The sequence below is a fragment of the Xiphias gladius genome, chromosome 10 (assembly GCF_016859285.1).
Source record: "Xiphias gladius isolate SHS-SW01 ecotype Sanya breed wild chromosome 10, ASM1685928v1, whole genome shotgun sequence".
Classification (NCBI taxonomy): domain Eukaryota; kingdom Metazoa; phylum Chordata; class Actinopteri; order Istiophoriformes; family Xiphiidae; genus Xiphias; species Xiphias gladius.
In genome coordinates, this window is record NC_053409.1 from 13,283,524 (window position 1) to 13,304,866 (window position 21,343).

A 21,343-nucleotide genomic window follows, 5' to 3' on the forward strand; every position below is an offset into this window, starting at 1 on the left:
TTCATACCATCTGACCACTACCACGCTGTTTTTAGGGCTGCGTTTAGTCAGGATTCAGATATTTTATTTAATTTTTCTTGATTTCAATACATTTGTAAGGTACGCTATAGGGTAGGTAAAATGTCTACTTGTAAATACTCTGATATCCAAAAGAACGTGGTTTGCAGTGTTGGTTAGTAAACTAAACATATTATTGGTTAACTTGATATTTTAAAAAATTGTTTTGTATAAAGGAGGTTCCCTATTACCAAAACTACATTAAAACTAAAACTTTTAATGACAGTTTCCTTGCGGTTTATGCATTTATTCGGTTGCTCAATCATGCTGATTTTGTAAAGTAATTTTCCCACTGATGTGCCTAATGTTTGCATCCCATTGTTTTCCCTGTCACTTAATATGTGAGGTGAGTGGTTTCCGTAAGCTGCTAACCCACCTTGAGGTTTGGTGTATGGCGCTCTAGATCATTTGTTTCCAAACTGTGGGTTTAGGACTCCCCAAACGGGTCACAAGATAATTAACAGAAGAGGAAAGTATAAAAAATACACCGAGAGTCAAACGAAGTTCATTCTTGAACCATCAAAATAGTCTCTACCATCAAGGTCCATTCAGTGCTTGTCCTGGATCTTTTGATTATATTATGCAGTCTTAATCAGCAGGTGGAGTTGCCCATTTTTTCATGGAAATGTACATGTTCAAATTTACATTCGTCATGGACTTTTCATCCACGCTGGCATACAAGTGGAGATGAAATGTCCAGAACAGCTACTGAATCAGCCTTGTGGTAAGATTGTGTTGCCACAGGTTATGTGGTATGAAGATGTTTGCAATCTGTGATGAGGGGTTGCAAGTAGACATTGTTTTGTCTTAGGGATCATAGGTCAAAACGGGTGGGAATCCCTGGCGTAGATGGGGTTTTTTTTTTTTTATTGTCAGCTCCATCATGAAAAAAATAAAATCCTTGGGAATTGCTGAATAACTGCCTACTTCTGATTTTTTTGGCACGAAAATTGTTTAAGATGTGGTATACTATTTCAAATTATTTATCAGCCTCAGAAACCCATTGTCAATGTTATTGTGGGCTGCAGAGTCAACCACATGATTTGTTTTCCTTTGTGTTTGTGTGTCCTCAGGACCTCCACGGGTGTCCGAGAAGGTTGCTCACAGACAGACAGCTCGGTTAGGGAGTGCCACCAAGCTGCCGTGTCCGGTGGAAGGAGACCCTCCACCCCTAATTATGTGGACCAAAGATGGGCGCAACATCCACAGCGGCTGGATCCGTTTCCGTATCCTTCGCATGGGCCTAAAGATCAAGGAGGTTGAGGCAGATGACACGGGCACCTACATTTGCAAAGCCACCAACGGCTTCGGTAGCGTTAACATCAACTACACCCTCATCGTCATCGGTGAGTGCAGATGGAATTCAGTTTGCATAACCTGTTTTTGTGCTGGTTTCCTGAGATGAGATCATTGATTTTTGTAAAATGTGTCACTCTTGTTAAGAATTCGAGCTTAATTCAGCATCTATTAAACATCACGTCACCTGAGCAGTAATTAAAACCAGGCTGTGTCAGTGAGTCAGGCTCTGATTTGTACAGTCAGACCACATCGTCTTCCACAGTACTGTTTAGAGGCCAAATTTATAAAGTTTCCCTGCAGTCAAAAATCTCACCACAGTTCAAATGTTAAAAGACAGCATCACTCACAGAGGTCTAGGTCTAAAACAAGTGGATTTATGAAGGTTTAGTGCTTGATCCTCTCATCTATTGTATGTGTTACAGCCCCTACCTCTGCCTGCCCAAAGTCAACAGCGGCACGGGATATTGTTTCATACTACTTCATCCTCTGTGACTCAATTGGATCTCAAGCTCTTCCTTTTCCTTAGGCTACGCTCTGTGGAGGCAGGAGGTCTGTAGTTCCACAATAAGGAACACATTCAGCGTAATAGTGCCATTTTGACTTCAGAGTCTCACACAGCTCTTGACTGGGACCTGGAGGATTAAGCGCAGTCTGACCACGTGTGTTACTCGTTTGTGCATGTGCATACAGTGCATTTCCTCTGCGCTAGGGCAGAGCATGATGAATGAGCAGAGTGGAGCGTGAAGGCTGTGTTTAGTCTAATTACTCTAAGATGCCTAATTAGGGCCAGAGTCTGCACTCTCTCTCCTCAGAGGCGGGGTTACAGCCTGGTCTTGTGACAGCCATGCTTCAGAAGAAGAGCCATAATCAGGCAGATGTGGAAAGCACAGAGCACTTCAGAAAATAGCGCTTGTTATAATAAAGCATGCTCTTGAGATGGGAATAGACAGGGCCAAAGTTTATTTTAGGCTCCCTCAAAATGAAGTTGTCGTTGAGTTAAAAGAGAGGGTGCCTGCTGATTGTGCTAAAATGAAAGGTTGGAGATCGAGGCAAGGAGCCAGCTGTAATGTCAATGTTCATTCAGCAGTTGTGCTATATAGTGTCAAGGTCAGACATCGTTATATATTTCAAAATGGAACATATTCAGAATCAGTTATGTGATGGATAACCCAGTACTGTCATTTTTAAGGTGGTTTCAGTTTTCTGATTGGATACTGTCAGAATTTTTGGTTCGTTTTCTATTTGATGCGATGGAGTATGTCTGTTTAATGATTTTTCATTGCAGAAAGTAAATGAAGCTTCTTTCGAGTGGGAAACTTTAAGTAAACTTCAAAGGTAAACTCACTTGAGTCGAGACATGAATAGGGGTCGTCCAGATTCAAAAAAGCAGCAAAATACGTCAGCAGATATTTTCATCAAAGCAGAAGAAGGAGATCAGGATTCTTCGGGGCATTTGAGTTTTTAAGAAAATACTGACACATAGCAGTAAGTAGATTTTTACATCATTTCAGGGTGGTAAGAGTAGAAATTATCATGAGACATGGTGTAGGAAACAAGCGAATTAAAGAAACTAGAATGTGCCAAATCCATTGTATAAACTGAAAAGTGTCAGCTGAAGTGTAAACACCGAATTACTGAAAATGCTTAAACCTCAACTAATTCTTCAGCTCTTTTTACTTTTTTGGGAAGAGGTTGGAACCACCCAAAAAAGTGTCCAGAAGAAGAAAAAAGATATAAATACAATAATATGAGAATGTATCGCTGAATGTGGGCACACTTATAAATATAAGTGGCACATATGAAAATGAGCGACACAGTAAACAATCAATTGAAATGAAAAGACCTATCCTGTTGACAGGAGGTTCATAGCTATGACTGAAATCTCAGTTTTTATATAGTGCATATCCCAAAAAAAATCCCACGAGGAAATCTCATTCTTGTATGCTATAAATGCTTAAAATGGGGTTAAAGTAAAATGTTACCGACCTGATCACTATTTACTGAATCTACCTGGTGGTTTTTATTATTTAATTTAAACCTGACAAATATAAAATTAGTTTCGGCTGTGATGTTATTAGAAGTCTCTCCAAGCTGAGAAAGAGTTTGAATGAACAAGACCAAACACAAAAAAAAAAAGAAAAAAAAGGAGGCTGCAAAGGTTTCCCTGACCGCTGTGTTCTTTAAACATGTGAGACAGCTTGTTTTTTAAAATGAAGTATTTGTCTCTGCAGCAGAGAGTGATACCATACATGCATATGGAATTTATTTTTGCATTTAAATATTGATTTAAAGCTGGGAGATAAAGAAAGACGATTTAGATAAATTAAGGCCAAATCATGCGCACACAATTAGCCAATTAATCTCGTTGATACATTTCTCCCAGTGGTGTGTTTCTGTTACAGATAGTTTGTCTGCTTTGGCTTCTGCTGTAGTGCAACTGAGTGAGGAATAAGACTTCAATGAAAACAGTTTAAGACTGCTGTGATGAAGCTGGCCGGGATCGCCAGGAGATCAGCTCAACCTGACTGCATGCGTTGCTCTACTCCCACTTGGTGATTACGTTAGGAAAAAATACATTTGCAAGTTCAATCAGAAGTTTTTCTTGGAAGCATATTTCCATGACATTTTTATCAGAAGTGTTTTTGCCCTTTAAGGAGTGACCTAGAGACTTTCTGGCCTGATTCCTAATCCTGATCTGGTTTGTTCCATTTCCTACTTGTCCCTCTGATGACAGTGATTGTGTGACAGACCGACTATAGGCACTCAAGAGCCCGTCTGCATCTCACAAGAACACCCCTTTCCCTCTTTCTGCTCTCTTGTCCGTCATCCATTAGATTCTGGCAGTCCATCACCACAGCGCTTGTTTTTATAGATAATTGTTCCATCAGGGGTGCATTGGATTTTGGTTGCCTCTTTGCCACAAAGATTAGTGGGGCTCATTGTCAAAATACTTACAGTCTTGCACAGCCAATTAGTCTGCAATTATCATGAGCAACAGTTTCCTTAAAGGTTGAAGTTGCTAATTGTTAGCCATTTTAATTTAGTTGAATGCAGTTAACCTGCTGGGATTCCTATTATGTTTCTCAAAGAGATCAGAGTGAGTTTATTTATTTGAAATACTGTAAATGAGGGGTAGCTCCCAGCACAGCTCTACATACAGTATCCATCATGTCAGTTTATTGTTTTTACTGGATCACAGAGTGAAAGAGTACAAGAAGCAACTGCAGCCAGTTATAGTGCCGGTCAGGGGAAAAGGGTCGACAAAATCCTGGCAGCTGTTCAAGTTCAAGGCATAACGTGGAGAGCATAACTTTTTAAACATTGCCTAGGGCCCAGCAGAGAAACTGAGAAGAAGAAAGTTAGTAAGATAAAGAGACAGCGAAGACGTGGAGTGGGATTGGAGGTGAGAGTGAGGGGTTTTGCAGGGTGATGTAAGGAGGAGGAGGGTGTTCCATTGCGGCTGGAGAGATAGTCCTCTTCCCATCTGCCAGTGGACAGCCTGTCCTCCCCTGAGCTATCTGAAGAATCTGGTCAGTCAGTGCAACATGGCGCCTCCTCAATCCCTCCAGCTGGCTGTTTGGGCCCTGTTTGTGGTGGTCTCCTGACAACTGGTCCCATCACATCCCAGCACCCCCACCATGATAGACCAATACATGCAACAGTCTCTTCGGTCCCAGCTGCTCAGGCTGCAGCGGGCTTTATTAGCATTAACATGGGATTGTCATATTAAAATTTACAGTACTCGATTTTAATGTTTATGTCTGCACAGATAATATTTTACAGGGCTAATACGGGGCTGGCATCGCTCATTATTTCTACATGGAGATGTTGGCTCTTGCAGCACATTTTTCATTGCGCTCCTCTCCAGAGACGTTGTCAGGCCAACGGTTGGATAAACTGCCTCGTGTTTGACTGATCACATGTGGTAGCTGTTTGGAGATTTCCAGAGTGTGATGCAAGGACCCTGCATATAACTTTCCCTGGACATTACAATGTCCCCAACAACATCTGGAGCTCATTGTGACCCCAAATCATCAGGCCTTTTCCTGTGATTCAGCTGGCACAGGAGGCCAGCGGAGAGAGTGTGTAGTGACTTGTTTTCTGTGGCTGGATTTGTGAATGAAGCGGGAGGGGATGGAGTCAGACCCTAAACACTGTAGCGAGACCATGAATGGATTCAAGTTTTATGGAAGGAGGCTGATTGCACTTTAAACAAACTGATAGTTTCATTTGGATCATTTACTTGCATAAGCATGCACTTGAATCACGGCCCTTGTAATTGAATTTCCGTTTGCATAATGAACCCTTGATTTCATACAGTACGTTAAATATAAGGACTTCTGTTTGATCACTGACTCCATAATAAGTTGCAGCTTTTACTGACTTTCCAGTACACATGAACAAGCCCCTTATATATTTAGAGGCCCCTCACTCACTCCTCATTTATGGATTATTTTATTTTTCAATCTTCCAAAAATAACAATCATATGGCAGCCATGAGACGCCATACCTTGTCCCTGTCTGCAGCCTAGTGAGTCAACAATACATAAAGACAATAGTGGCAAGGGATAGCTTTAGCAGGACAGATGTATAAAAGGCGCCATTGTTCCCTAGAAGCGCCAAAAAGTAGAGAGGAAATAGATTCAGGAAAAAAAAGTAAAAAGAAAACCCCGGCAGTGTGGGACCATGTTCTGTTTGGATTGGGAGGTTCAGGAACCGGGAGGAATGTGGAGAGCCAAAGTGAGCAACAGAGAAATATTTCTTCCAGTGGAGGCTGTTTTTTAAAGGAATGGGTTATTATAGTTGGCCAGTTAAACCCCTTCAAATAGCCATGACATCATGGCTGGGCTTGGTGCTGCAGGGGACAAACAAAGGAGGGTTTGTACCCAGAGAACCCTAGAGAGCTTTGAGGGTTTCGGGGGGACTCAGAGGGAGGCACAACGAGGGGGTTAGAAGTCACATCTGGTCTCTTTACCTGACCCAATCAAACCCTGAGAGGGAATCAAGTGTGCCAAACCTCATCTAGAAAAATCGAACATGAGGCTCCACTGAACCAGAAATCAAAACGAGATATGAAAGGCACAGAACTGGCTGGTAGTTTTTCCTTTTGGATGTTATTAAAACATAGAGTTAACTAGGCCTTTATATAGTGATGTTGTCTCTATATATCGCTTGACTTCTGGTTGGTAAGTTTATTAGAAATGCTCTGAAAAGACTTAGACAGCCTTATCTAATGTGACCCAACACCTCAGCAGTATCATATTAAATCATTTAACAGCCGCCCCTCTTCAGTAATCATATGCTTAATGTCTCCTCCTGCACAGAGTGGCAGATATTGGCGAGGAACCCGATCTGCTCTGTTAATTCATCAATGCTTAACTCATCGCGCATCACAAGCTGTCGATTAGGTTTCACTCATTTTATTTTCTCTAAGCCCCGTCTTAGCGCCACGGCATGATGTCAGCCAATGACATAAACTCCACAGCTGTCTCCTGGAGCTGTGCTTATGAAAACTGATCATGTTACTTCCAAATGCTAGCAGCATTTGCGAACAGGCACCCCGCACAGAGGAGCCTACCTATAAATGCTAAATTTACTCAGAGGGAGCCAAGAACACTTTGCTGTGACTGCTTGGTGTTGGGTCACTGCCATAAGAACTATAACACTGACACAGTCAAATATTAAGAATGGGATAGCAATGCAAAGTTAAAACAGGCTTGGAAAGTAGCCACACACCTACAATATCACTCTGGCATCGATGTTGCCCTGTAATTTGAGAAATACATTTACAGTACAGTAATTTTAGAAACATGTGGCTAATAATAAATTATTATTCTAGGATCCCTCAGATAAAATATACCCCTATGCAGTACACCTGGGGTGAATCAACCCGCTATAGTTGAAAGCTTTTTGTTTCTTTTTCTGGAGCTTGAGATGCGGTTGACATCTCAGCAGAAACCTAGTAAATAGACCTTGACCTAAGATTATTCTGCCATATTGTGGAAGTTTAATATCTGGTCTACAACACAAAATTTGTTTTATGAAGTCTCTAATTGACAGCAGCTGTGTGGTGTCATCAGTTCAAATGAACATGTGTGTCTTTATACAACTTAAGTCAGATTATAATCAATACCATCACCCTTCTTGTTAGTTTCTAAGGCCTTTATCTTCTGCTGTTTAAATGCAGCCACACTACTATTTCTACACTAGTTGGAATCATTTTCTGCATGATTTGTTTCATCTGAATAACAAAAGAATACACACCTCGCTGTTTTGTTTGGCCCTCAACCGTTCTGTGCTGCTGTGTTAACAGAAGACTCAGGTTCTGACAAAACTGGACCCGGAGCAGCTGATGAAGCAGAGTCTGAGCTGGGCACCGATGGTGTGTCAGACAAATTTGGTAAGAGCTCTGCTTGCTTGGCATTCTATCAGTGCTGCAGGTAAAGGTTAAATGAAAGGGCCATTATATGCTGCTGTTTTCTTAGATTTTTGAATGTATTTTCCCTTTTTTTTTGCTCATTAAGGCAGCCATTGAGCCCTATTAATCTCCATACGATATGAAAATCTATTAGCCAAGTGTCAAGTCTGCATTTAATTTTTGTCAAAGTTACACTGTTGTTGTGTAGTTTAATTGCAGATTGATTCCAAAAGTCGGTATAAATTAATAGGGTTGATCTACACTGGAGCCATGAAAATAAAGTAACTCCATGTTTCTTCTTTTAACCCCCAAAGTGCGTCCCCGCTTTACCCAGCCCGCGAAGATGAGGAAGAGGGTGATAGCCCGCCCCGTTGGCAGCTCAGTGCGGCTCAAATGCACGGCCAGCGGGAACCCCCGACCGGACATCGTGTGGCTGAAGGACGACAGGCCACTGACGGATCAGGAGGTCGGTGAGGGCCGTCAGAAGAAGTGGACTCTGAGTCTGAGGAACCTGACTCCAGAGCACAGCGGCAGATACACTTGCAGGGTCTCCAATCGGGCAGGGGAAATCAACGCCACGTATAAAGTTGAGGTCATACGTGAGTATCTCAGAGAGAGGCTGAGCTGTACACATACCGAACATGTTCACCTGGAAAAACTAGTGCTAACGGATGATGTAAAGCAAATTAATTTAAGTGATTACTGCTGTTTGTGTGGATCACTTTTGTGATATTTTGCACATTGCTGCGGAGAAATTAAAATAGAGTAATTACTGTAATAGTTGGTCTGATTTTGAGCGAGGAAGAACTGTAACCTTTCAAAAATCTCCTCTCTGATCTACCTACCCCTGACGTCTGATTGCGATCAGCAGGTCTTTTACGTATCCTTGCTGCATGATGAATGTGCTTGTGTAATCATGTATATGAGAAGCATATTGAGGAAGCAGGCCTTGAGAGTGAGGGCTTGTGCCCTGGTGTTTGCACAGGGGGAGAGAGAGAGAGGCTGTTCAACTCAGAGACCCTCCACCCAATCTGGAGCTGATTAAAGCCCAGCTGTCTGCCAGACCCACTACTCCCCCCCCTTCCCATGAGCAATGTGTGCTGTACAACCAGGAGCAAAGAACGAGAGGAAACTAATCACACATACTTCTTGTGTTACATGTGGTATTCCTCCCTCTCTGTCAATTATAAGTTCTAAGCCCGAGGCTAATAACGGTACAGACAACTAAGACCTCTTCTATCCGCAGAAGGGCTGTCATGTCAAAAGATGTCTGTGTGTGTTTCCTGACAGTTTTTCTTTATGTATCGATGCAGAGAGGACAAACTCCAAGCCTATTTTGACGGGCACTCACCCAGTCAACACGACGGTGGACTACGGAGGCACCACGTCATTCCAGTGCAAAGTGAGGAGTGATGTTAAGCCAGTCATTCAGTGGCTCAAACGCGTGGAGTCCAACGAGGAAAGCCGCTACAACTCCACCATTGAGGTGGGGGACCACCGATTTGTGGTGCTGCCCACGGGAGAGGTGTGGTCGAGGCCCGACGGCTCCTACCTCAACAAGCTGCTCATTACCCGCGCCAAGGAGGAGGACGCTGGCATGTACATCTGCTTAGGCGCCAACACAATGGGCTACAGCTTCCGCAGCGCCTTCCTCACTGTGCTGCCAGGTGAGGCCTGGACAATGTCTGTTTACAGTGTATCACTGCCTCAGCAGTGTTACAAGCACACTCCAGAGCAACAAATCAGCGCTTTGGACAGGGATCCGTGCTATCTGTTTGTATATTTTTAAGATTAACATTAGTGCACAGAACACAGTAGCATCAGAGGATTGTCAAACTGTAATGACGGTGAGACAACATGTGATGCTTGTCAGTAAAGAGTACAAATGAGGACAGATGACAACAAAGCAATACAAACAAGCACAAAAGCTTTGCTGTCACCTATTATGTATCAGCTATTGATGAACTGTAATCCTGTTTTACTCTCCACCAGATAAATAAAACCCTGTCAGTTTTACCAGGGCTTCAAGCTATTTTCCATCATCCTTTTTTCTCGAGTGAGGGTGTTTTAGTTTTTTCACATTTACGCTGAAGTAAATGCATGACGCTCAAGCATTTCATAACAGAAAAGAAAATTGACAGATTTCAATCCCCCACGTAGTCATTTAAGTCAGTTATTTAGTCAGTTAAGACAAAAATGCTAACTTTCGTTGGTTTCAGTTTCCCAAATATGAGGATTTGCTGCTTTTTTTCTCTCCTTTATATCATTGTAAATTAAACATCTTCCGTTAGACAAAACAATCTTAACTCAAAGTCCACCTAACAGCCTTTTTTGCAGAGCTTTCTACCTGGATCTTACGGCCTTCTCAGTGGACAGAGTTTGCTCAGTTGTCATGACATGAACCAAGTATGGAACTTCAGTAACACGATTACAGATGGTTGTATATGGGACATAGCTAAGAATCTGTCTGTTCGAAGATTCAAATATTTAACCATCTACGGCTTTGGGCTGTTGTTTGGACAATTTATTGACTAAATAATGAATCTAAAAATAATCTGCAGATTCATCCATAATGACAGTAATCTTTTGTTGCTTTTTTTACCTTTTGGAATAAAACAAACGCTTGGTGACATTTAAGAGCTGGCAATTGGTTTTGATCCCTGTCTTCTCTGGCCCTCTTCTTTTGCAGACACAAAGCCTCCCATCACGGCCATGTTCTCGCCAGCCTCCAGCTCCCTCCCCTGGCCTGTCATTATTGGCATACCCGCTGGAATTGTGTTCATCTTTGGCACAGTGCTGCTGTGGTTCTGTCAGAGCAGAAAACAGTGCCCCCCTCCCAGTGCTCCAGCTGCGGCTGCACAGGTGCTGCAGAGCTCCCAACGGCTGCCGTATCGAGAGCGGGACAGGGGCTGCGCGGCGCCGTCCTCCAGCTCCTCCAGCCCAGAGAAAGACTGCATGAGCTCCATGAACTATGAGGAGTACCTGGCACAGCAGCAGCTCCTCCTCAGCCAGGGAGGACCAACACTCCCCCCTAAAATCTACCCCAAAATCTACACAGACATTCACACGCACACTCACTCGCATGTGGACGGTAAAGTGCATCAGCATCAACACATTCATTTCCAGTGTTAGCCTTAGTGCCAAATACTCCCCACTAACTGCTCCAGTGTGTCAGAGGGAGAATGAGCTGTGGACTGTACAGCGGCACCTGGCATTACTCTTATCAAAATCACAAATTGACTCTTCTCATAGCTGGACATTGTTGGGAGAGTGTGCATGTGTAAAAAACAGTGGCCAGTGATACACACCTTGTGTTTTTACATCCAAACTTCCGTACTTGGTGCTTTTTTTCTTTCTTTTTACCTTCAGATTCTCACACCACTAAAATCCATTAATCCTTGTTGTGCACTTAACAGAAAAAGGACAAGGAATCTACTGTGTGTGAGTTGAATTGCAGCTATTCAGGCCAGCAGAAAGGTCTTCCTCAGCTGTTGCATTTTGCATTTTCCTACTTGAGGTGTGGCTGAAAAATGGAGGTTAGGTTTTACCTTTCACAAAATCAGCTGTTGGAGCGCAGAGGCTCCGTATGTTCTGCCTGGTAATGAAGATGAAAACGGTACTCGAGATTTACAAAAGGGCTGGTTTTTATGCTCCTACTCAGGTAGTCCTTTTGTTTTGTTAAAGATGCATAATGTTGGAATACTGACCACTATCCTTCCTATTACCTTTCTCCATCCCTAACTTCTCTTCTATGTTCAAAGTGATATAGAGTAGGCTGGTAAGTTCTTTATAGCCTGTTCACGGCATGCAAACCTTGCCTAAGACTGCAGGGGATGGAAGAAGTGTGTTTCCATGTTAACTGAATTGGTCCTCATTATCATTTTAACTTTTTTAGGTAGGTTCCCATCACTTGTCGGTAGGATGTTGAGATAAACCAACAGAGGATGAGTCTTTTTGACCGCCACCTTATCCACCCAGTTTATGAAGCTGTAGTCATTTATAATCAAATTGAGTCATGAATATTTAATTTATTTTGCTAAAAAATGTATCATAAGTTTATTTTTCAGAGTAAGGCGTTTTACATATCTATGTAATGTTATTAAAGTATACTTTTGTTGTCTATAGTACATTTTGAGTACTTTGTCACCCAGTTTAATCACATTTAGTTCATGCCAATATTTAGGTATTACTGTATGTAATTGGTTATATTTGACAATCTTGTATGATGTACTCTTTTCAAGGCTCAAAAACTAAATCATCTGAAAGTTTGATGGTTTGGTAGTTTGATTAAATGACCTGAAACAAATAAGTCACATGCTTCTGCTCAAGCTGAACTCTTAAACTTGCGCACGTTCTTCGGGAGGACACCCATGATTGTTCGTCAAAGTCTGTGCTTGTGAACAAAAGCGTAAAAGTCCTTGTGAGTAACTTCAGTGGAGGTTACCTGTCCTAAAACGTAAGTGCTGTTTAGGTTCTGGGCCCAGACGGGTCAGCTTTTCTTCCTCTGAGCCAGCTGAAGTGTCTGCTGAGGGTGACAGAGAGGGCAGCCAGCAGAGGGACAGAAGCTGCTGGGATGAATGACTGAATAGATACTGTACAGACACAAGGGAAGTCTCACAGTCCCTTTTTAGATGAGTGATGGCCCCTGCAAGACTACACCAAATGACCAGCATCTTTTCCCATTTAAGTGAATCGATCCTCTCCGCCCCCCCCCCCCCCGGTCCACACCACCACCTCATTCAACTCCAATCTAGGTAGGATTTCCTTTCACCATTTAGGAAGTGTATTGTCCTGCTCTGGGAGTGATGTGACAGGACCCTGTGATTGCTCAGGAAAGAAGGGGAGCATTGTATCAGGCGAGCTCTTGTTTTGTATCCAAGCATTGCAGGATAGGGATGAGCTTTAGCTCCAGACAGGGCGGTGAGTATATTGTGTGTTTAAACTAGAAATTCTACACAGAAGAAAACCTTTTGGGCTTCAGCCATGTTACTTCCTTATCCACAAGTAATGCCTTAATTCCAAAATTTAGAAGACAAGATTCAAAATGATATAACACTGCCCCCTAGTGCTTCCAAACACTAATCACGGAGAAATTAAAAAAAAAAAAAAACAAAAAATGGAATTACTTAGTGTTTAAAGTATTAATCTGATAACTGGAACAAAGTCACTGAAACTTGTAAATCATCTTTATTAACTTTTTTACAGTATTCTAAGAACATAGACAAAAAACAAACAACATACTACAAAAGAAAGACGGGAACGAGAAAAAACAGAAAGAAGTACTTAAACATACAGTATTTAAAAACGAGCTCAACCCTTCTGGACTTTGGTGATAAGCTCATCACAAAGTTTGGTCAGCTCTTCAGCCTCCTTCTCCTGGGGAGAAAAAAAAAAAAAAAAAAAGTCAAGGGAAATTAGAAAATAATATATATTTACTCATATTTAGTATTTATCTTCAAGACTGCTGCAAATGCACACCATCTAATTAACATCCCCACTCACCTTCTGGTCCAGGCTCTTCTCCAATGACTGCACCTTCAGCTGCTCCCGGCGCAGCTGGGCTTGTAGAGCTGATACCTCGGCCTTGTACTTGGACCGCACCTCAGCAATTTCTTCATTTGCTCTAAGGATGAAGAATAAATTACAGTCAGCCACTGCCAAGTCTTACAATTTACACTACTAAACATAGTAGAGTCAGGCTTCTTACTGGCCAATTTTCTCCTCAGCGTGGGCCTTAAGGGTCTGGTAGCGTTGCTCCTCCTTTTTGATCCTTGCTAGGTAGTCCTGAGCACAAGCTTTCAGAGTCTCTTCATTCTGGGGAAAGGACACAAAACAATTTACAAATCAAACTACCAGAACTTTTGTAAAATCATAAAATATGTCAAGTATTTGTGGTTTGTAACAGGGAAGTATTCATGTTTCCTAACCTTTTTGTAACCCTCAATAACGTCCTTGTACTTCTCCAGTCTCTTGAAAAGCTCAGAGAAAGATCTCTCCATAGCATTCAGGTCACTGTACGCTTGCTCCTTCTCCAGCAGAGCCTTGTCCAGCTTCGTCTGGGCCTGCTCTCTCTCCTCCTCTTGATCAGCTGAAAAATGCCAGGAAATTGAAAAGCCATTTTTAAATACACCAACCAATTAAATACAACAATCCTAAAGAGTGTAACAAGTATAGAATTTATGTTAACTTACCCATCATTTTTGCAATCATGAGCTCAAATTCCGCAATTATTTTCCTGTGCAGAAGATTTAAAAAGAAAAGAAAAAAAAGTCAAATGTTTTGAAACTGATATTAAATAAAACTGACAAAAACAAATTTCAACAGAGCATGGCTCACCTCATTTCTTGACCATCATCAAGTAGCTTTTTATACTTTGTACTCCATTGCTCCTCTTTTTCCTTTGCCTGTTTGAGAAAATACGTATTTAGAAAAAGTATTTAATTCGTGTCATTTAGCCAAATATGTTTTCGTTAGTAGACCGTTTTTCAGCCTATAATCTGTTTCAAATATGTGCATGTGTTTGTATTTCACAGTGTCATTTTTTACAATATAACCTTATATTAAAAACAAAATGAAAAAAAAAAAAAAAAAAAAAATATTTGGAAGCCTGATTTGTCTGCATTTGCTGCTGTACTGGGAACTGTGCTCATTATGGAACAACATTCTCCTTAAATGAAGGAAGAACGGTAATTGAAACAAGAGTAAGCTGACATTTACAGCCCTGCAAGCAGAAGAGTCATCGATAACTGACTGTTAAACACATTTTTTTGATATTAGATACTTGTGTTTAACCCACAATGCACTGTGCTCGCTGTGGCTGAATCAGATTACTCTAAATCGCTCCAGGGATTGTTTGAAAACCCACTGAAACCATGGTATGAACAAGGTCTAGTTTGAATCTTGACAATGTGCTGTGTTCACATAAACCCAAACAAAGTAACTTAAAATGGAAAACCTCTTCTGGGTTTGAAACAACCCAGAAGAGCTTGTTTGTGATTGTGATCTGACAAATAGCTGCTTTTATTTGTCAGATCATAAATCACTGAGCAGGACATACTTCTGCCTGGACTTTGGCGATGGCTGCATCCATGTCTTTCTGACTGTACTTCAGCACTTCAATAATGGCATCCTCTGTGTTTGCTGGCTGTGGGAAAGGGACGAGACTCACGAGGACTGGAGCAGTCTAGATGACAGTTACAGTGTAAATAAATCAAGTTTGCTGATGAAGCAAGGAAACACTCAGTGTATAAAGTGACAAATTCAGACAATGCCAGTTGTTCAAGAGTGACTTACTGGTGCTGTAGCATCAAACAGTTTAAAATCCCCCTTTGCTTCATTTGTTGCCTCTTTTTCTGCCAACTGTGGAGTTTCAAGGCTGAATTGGAGAGAAGAAAAAAAAAAAAAAAAAGGAAAAAAAAAAAAAAAAAAAAAAAAGAAAGATGTGAAGTGGTGTAAGTGGTTACATTTCAGACAAATCTCATTTTGTTGTACAGAACGTCCAAAGCAGAAAAAATTAAGATTTAACATCCACTGACAGCTGCAGCAATCAGAGTAAGTGAAAACAGAAGTATGTCATACCGTGAAACAAAGGCAGCAGGAAGGGGGACATTGGTCTGAGCAGCCGGGCCTGCGGACTTCTTTGGGCTCTCTCTCAGGAGGGGGTCAAATTTAAGGTACAAGGATTGTTTCCTTAGTGCAGATTCCTTGAACTGTTGACAGAAATTAACATATTTAACATTTTAATACCTTTAGGTCATGCAGCACTGATTAACGAATTAAAAAGAAAAAAGAAAAAAACCCACGAATGAACTGTATGTACTCACACTGCTGGACCCAAACTGTTCAAGGTAGTCGATTTGTCCATCAAAATCATTGGCCATGACTAGAGAAAGATCATAGGTTAATCTTTCCGTTTAATGATGTTTCACAGCGAATGGATAGACTACACAGAACGAAGCATTTCTTCAGTAGAAAAGCAAGTTATCTTCAAGGGACTCAACTTCTAAAAGTCCAGGTTTAGGCACACACAAAAAGAAAAAAGAAAAAAAAAAAAAGAAAAAAATCAGAGATCCTTATGGAACTAGACCAAATAGAGTTATGTCCAATGCTTACTTACACATTGTTCCAGGGACAAAGTCTTCATTGATTTCTAACATTGCAGTCTGTGACTTCTGCTCAGGCTGGCACAGTTCAGAAAGCTCAGGAAGACTCTGCACAGTTCCCATGTCATGGTCAGGGGCAGCAGTCTGTTATTCCACAATAACAAAATATTTGTTGTGAAACAATCGAAGAGTTAAATGGAAAAATGCATCAGGATTGTATCAAACCACATTACTTCTCTTACCACTCCGGGGTTGGGTTCGGCAGCTGGGACTCTCTCTCCAGCACTGCAGAGGACAAAAACATACACACTTACAGTGAAATAAAGTACCGCTGCCAAGTGACGTGTCCACTGTAAATAAATACTTGGCACACTAAGATAAAAACCTTTACATACCATGCTGGTGATACAGCTTCCTTCTCCACGGGCCTCTCTGTTTGCTCTGGAATGGCAGTTTCCATAAGCACAGGGCTGGATTTCTTGCTGCACTTTGGAGAGTTGCTCATGTTTGTTTTTGTGCCAAAGGGATTGAAGTTTGGGTTGTCAAATTTGTCAAAGTCAAATGAGTAAGAGCCTTTGAGAACTGGAATGCCAGCAACATCAGTGGCATCGGGATTCAATGAAGTTTCTTTTGGAGGTTTGACATCAGATGCCGTCTTGCCTTCTTTAGATTTTGCACCAGGTGGCCTTTTCCCAAATTTCTTGGGTGGCGGTTTCTGTTTAACCTCACTGCCATCATCGAAATTGAACTCTAGTTTGATCGGCCCTTCCTTGATTGGGGCAACAGCTAGCTGGGATTCAGGAGCTAGAGGCCTGGCTGTATTAGTGGATATTGGAATCACTGCAGCTGTGGGTTTCACCTCAAGCTGAAGAGGCACCTTCTGAGCCACCTCAGGAACATCACCAGTACCTGCTGGTTTAACTTCCTTTATCTGTGGCTCCTCAAGAGGTGGATTACTGTCTGGCAGCTTTCTCCCAAGGCCAGGGGAATTCTGGATTTTAGAGCCACCTGTTTGGAAAGGATTCATTGCGTCAAGGTTGTCAAAATCCAAGTTATATGAACCTTTTGCTGACAGTGGGGCATCGTCCACAAAGCTGCCCGATGCTTTGTCTTGATCAACACTTGTTTTAGCAGGTTGTTCCTCATCACGTGTGGCAGTACATGAATCCTGTTCCTCAACCGCTGGGACCTTTGCCACTGTGACCACACTGTTCTCTGTGGAGCTGATGTTGGCGGAGACGTCAACCAGTGAATTTTCCACAGATGGGGTGAATGGGAGTGTCTCATCTAGTGCAGAATCCTTCTTGGTGGGCTCCTCCAAGATATTCTCTGGTTGTGTGTGTTGAGACTCAGTTTGATCTGTAGGCGGGTTTTCAACAGCAGGCCTTGCTGGAGAGAGGACCATCTTATTGGACCCCTGAAACGGATCGATAGCGTCGAGGTTGTCAAAATCCAGCTGATAACCCCCTTTGCTTTGTATTGGCATGTCGTCATCCGGATAAGATGACACTTCTGTGGAAAAAGTCAAAAGTCAGGGATTTACATTAATTTCTCAGCATTCAGAGAAATTCAAGCAAAATAACTTTGTAATTTTGGATAAATTACCTTGTTTTGGCTCATTAGGGTGCTCAGTGGCCTCTTGTGGCAAAGCACTGCAAAAAATAAAACAGGATTTCTTTACTTAAATTGAACCGTTATTTTTTGGAGGCATGTTTCACTATGAAAAAAGTTATTTACTTTGTTTTATCCAAATTTAAAGACTCCATTGCTTTTGTACACTCATCCACACTGGTCATCTTGACAGACTTGGTTGGAGATAGAATTCTCTTAGTCACAGGGTCTCTTCTTGGAGTCTGAAAACAAACCTACACACAAATAGTTTGGTCAGTATAGTAAATTTTACCTGAATACAAAATTATATACAATAAGAATGAAAAAAGAACAAACATAGAAGATAGAAAATAACAATTAGAATGTCCAGTCTTCCAGTAGATTTGTTTATTCAATACACAACAATAGTCGGTACACTTTGCAAATTTGTGCTGGAAACAAGTCTGAAAGCATCTTTTGTGTTTCTGTCCACCCACACAGGTGTTCTCATTTATTCTGTCTAATTATCATCTGGTTACAGTTGATTAGAAGTGGGCTACAAACAGGCCAAAGTCAAACTTCATATAGTCACCGAATTAAAAAGTTCAAGTGTTTCGTGTTAACAAAAAGTAAGTCAGCCAGATTTTAATATCCCTGTCTTTTACTCCAGGTTACTGCTTGTTTGTGAGAGACTGTAGTGTGTTTTCAGCCTGGTCTCAGAGTGTGAAAAGAATCTATAAGTATGGGGACACAACATCTAAAACGATCAAAAGTAACTCATTTTGTACCTTCATCCCCTTTGGCACAGTCTTGCTGGGCAGGTTCTCTGTTTGGCGCAGGATAGAGGGCCTCCCAGTTGGCTGATCCAGGGCAAATATGTCGTTACTTGAGCTGTTGTGCTTTCCTCCAGGGCAGACCCCACGATTTTCATCATTCACTTCAACAGAAGTCATCCTGTAAAAGCATAGACAAACTAAGTTACAGGGCAGGGACGACTCGACTGCAGTCTGAGGGAGGTGTCATCCTCAAAGCTGCACCCAGGTGATAAGACACTTTTGGTGATGGGGTTTACCCATGTGTGTAAAATATTCTTCCCAAAGAAAGAGGACACATAAAGTTAACAGCAGAATCAAGAAAAATATGATTCCACCAGTTTACTTCTGTTGGTAAATCTTGGTTGCCACGTGCCTACAATTTTTATTCGTGTCATACACTCCTTATCTAGATAAGGAAAAGTTTTGCAGGGTAAAAGGTGGAAAAGTAAAGACATAAAAAAAAAAAATCTTCATGAAAAACTAAAACATGATCCCTTGAGGCTAAAAATTACCAAGAGGTCAAAGCTACACAGGTAATGACGCATCGTACTACGCCGATCTGTTGGCCAATATTAGCTCATTGCAGAGCTATATGGGTATTAGTGAATATGTTGGCTGATAAAACATTGCAGTACAGCATTACCAAAATGTTTGAGGCAGAAACAGTGTTGCCATTACATAGTTTGCCCACCAGAGAGCAATGATAAGTAATTTTTTTTCAACTTTAAAATGTTGAATTCAGAACATTTCTTGGAAAGTCTAATATCGTTCATGCTATAGAGCCAAGAAATATAACCTAAAGTTGTTTAATATAGAAGATAAAATGAACAGGTGAATGACTTGGGGCACCTGATCCGACAGCCCTGAAGTGACCATACCCCTTTTCTACAGGAGACATATTGTCTCGCAATAGCAGGAGAAGCACAGGTGTAAATAATTTCCTTGACAAAGGCTCTGTTCCATTTAAGGATCCCAGTAAGCCATGCCAACAGGCAAAACAAATGGTGTGCAGCCATTTTTAATGTTATTAATGACCTGTGTTTTTTGTGCTATGACATGCCTTCATTAACTGTGAAAAAGATCTGTTTATTAAAGCATCATTGGTGAATTGATTTACTCAGTGAACCCCTTGCAAGAAATTTGGGATGGCTGAAGGGATTGCCACCTGACTTTCAGTTTTCATTTGCTCCAACTTATACTGGGCTATGGCAGATTTTAATTATGTTGATGATGATGATGATATGATGATGATGATGATAGATATATGGTGACCTCGATTCAACACAGGATTTTTAGAATTTGCAAATGTCAGCTTTGATAAAAACCTTTGTCCAAATAATACATTACATTTTGACTGATATCTATATACTGAGGGCATCAACTTTGGGTGCAAGTCAGACACTTATGACTTCGTGGTAATGTTACTGAAGGCCAAGAACAGGCTGATGAATCCAGCGATATCATTTCATACTACCAGACAGGATTTGTGCGCCCACACACCATTTGTGAACGACATCTTTGTTTTATTGATGTCATAGGACCAATGTTGCCAACGCTTTTATTCATCCTTTAGTTCAGATCGCTGACCGCCAACGTTAGTTTAAGCGCAGAGGGGAAAAAAAAAAAAAATTAACCAACGTGGACAGCTAACGTTAGTCATAACTTTTCTTCAGCATTAGAAAATAACTGTTCAGTTGAATTTGCTAACGGTAACCTACCGAAGTTCAGCTGGGCATTTGCCATAAAAGCAGTCACTAATTTCGACACCTGGCGTAAGTTAGACTAATATTAACATTACCAGCGTTAACCGCAAAGTAACTTTCACAAAAGCTACGTTAGAAAAGCTAATTGTAACTTGGGAACTAACGTCACGGCCCAGTTATCTTAAAGCGGAGGAAAACAAAAACTCGGGATCACGTTTCACGAACAGACAACAGTGCGTAAGCTACTATATTATCATCCTATATTCACCACCTACCTCAAAAAAACACAGATGCAGGTGACACGAGTTATAACGTCTTCTCTCAGACCATACAGCCGCAGGCTGAGCAAGAAGGAGCGATGTACTTTTTGAAAGCCCCTCGCCTTCTCTGGGTGACAACCGTTTGGAATTTAAAAGTCTTGAAACCTACCAATGAAATCTCCGGAAACATTCAAAGCAAACGCGCTTCCTGGTTAAGCAGCCAATCGCGCTGAAGAGCGGATGGGATCCAATCTACCGCGGCGCCCGAGAGCCAACTTCAAAGATAATATAGAATCCAAGATAGTGGTCACAATGAAAAACATCTAAACACTGATCAAACGAAGCACATGCAACAGTATGATAAAAAATAACTTTGTTGGCAAAATGTGTGCATTACAATAGGTTTTGATTAATACCAACAGACCACATTTAAGATCGATTTTAAACACATAAATGGCATACGCGTAAATTGTTTTCGGAAAAAATGCAATCTACAAGCCATCTATACGTAACAGGACAATAAACTCATATTGAATACATAGACAAACTTGGGGCACCGCATTGTTTTCACTGAGTTTGTAAAAGTAAACATGATTTGGCTTGTGTAGAGGCACTGGAAGCGAAGTGGGAAGTGGGGCCGGGAGACTTCGCTCACTGCTTTTTTAAATTTATTTTGAGCTATAATCCCTGTGTGAAGACCAAACCAAATTTAAATATGTGGCTTCAAAGAGACAAAATCAGGAAGCACATTACAGCATCAGTTTGGGTTTGAACCATATTGTACTCTTTCGCGTGTTTTTATAACAGTGTCTTCTGGATTGTTATGTTACCTCTTAGACATCTTAGTGTATGAGTTAAGCTCGTATACAAAATATTAAACAATTAGTTACTAAACTCCAGTTTCAGTATCTATCCTAATATCCGGTATCCCAAAATTCTGAGGAAATATGGGACAAACAGGAAGTAGGAAAGGGTTTATCAATCTTATCTTGAAAAAGCCACAGGCTGACATTCAAAATTTAGTGTAAACAGCAACATAAAGCCACGATGTTACCACAGACTTTCTATAAAGCTATACTGCATATTCATATATGCCACA

At 41.2% G+C, this 21,343-nt stretch overlaps 2 protein-coding genes across 3 annotated transcripts in view; one reads left to right on the forward strand and one right to left on the reverse strand.

Annotated features, from left to right (window-relative positions):
* LOC120795365 (fibroblast growth factor receptor-like 1) overlaps positions 1–12,891 on the forward strand; it is a 29,822-nt gene extending 16,931 nt beyond the window's left edge. For both annotated transcript variants that reach the window (XM_040137243.1, XM_040137244.1), the window contains exons 4-8: positions 1,131–1,403; positions 7,670–7,756; positions 8,089–8,373; positions 9,088–9,441; positions 10,464–12,891. In XM_040137243.1, coding sequence (XP_039993177.1) covers positions 1,131–1,403; positions 7,670–7,756; positions 8,089–8,373; positions 9,088–9,441; positions 10,464–10,906 — 1,442 coding nt within the window. In that variant the 3' untranslated portion in view covers positions 10,907–12,891. The remainder of the gene's footprint in view (positions 1–1,130; positions 1,404–7,669; positions 7,757–8,088; positions 8,374–9,087; positions 9,442–10,463) is intronic.
* An 84-nt stretch (positions 12,892–12,975) lies between these two features.
* On the reverse strand, positions 12,976–20,409 carry tacc3 (transforming, acidic coiled-coil containing protein 3). Its single transcript, XM_040137242.1, has 17 exons — positions 20,260–20,409; positions 18,255–18,420; positions 17,614–17,741; positions 17,482–17,528; positions 16,272–17,388; positions 16,119–16,161; positions 15,891–16,020; positions 15,598–15,656; positions 15,353–15,483; positions 15,068–15,149; positions 14,832–14,957; positions 14,111–14,178; positions 13,966–14,009; positions 13,702–13,862; positions 13,482–13,588; positions 13,277–13,397; positions 12,976–13,150 (listed from the first exon to the last, which is right to left on the reverse strand). The coding sequence occupies exons 2-17, from the start codon at positions 18,417–18,419 to the stop codon at positions 13,085–13,087; spliced, it is 2,595 nt and encodes an 864-aa protein (XP_039993176.1). The 5' UTR covers position 18,420; positions 20,260–20,409; the 3' UTR covers positions 12,976–13,084.
* Positions 20,410–21,343: the final 934 nt, after the last annotated feature.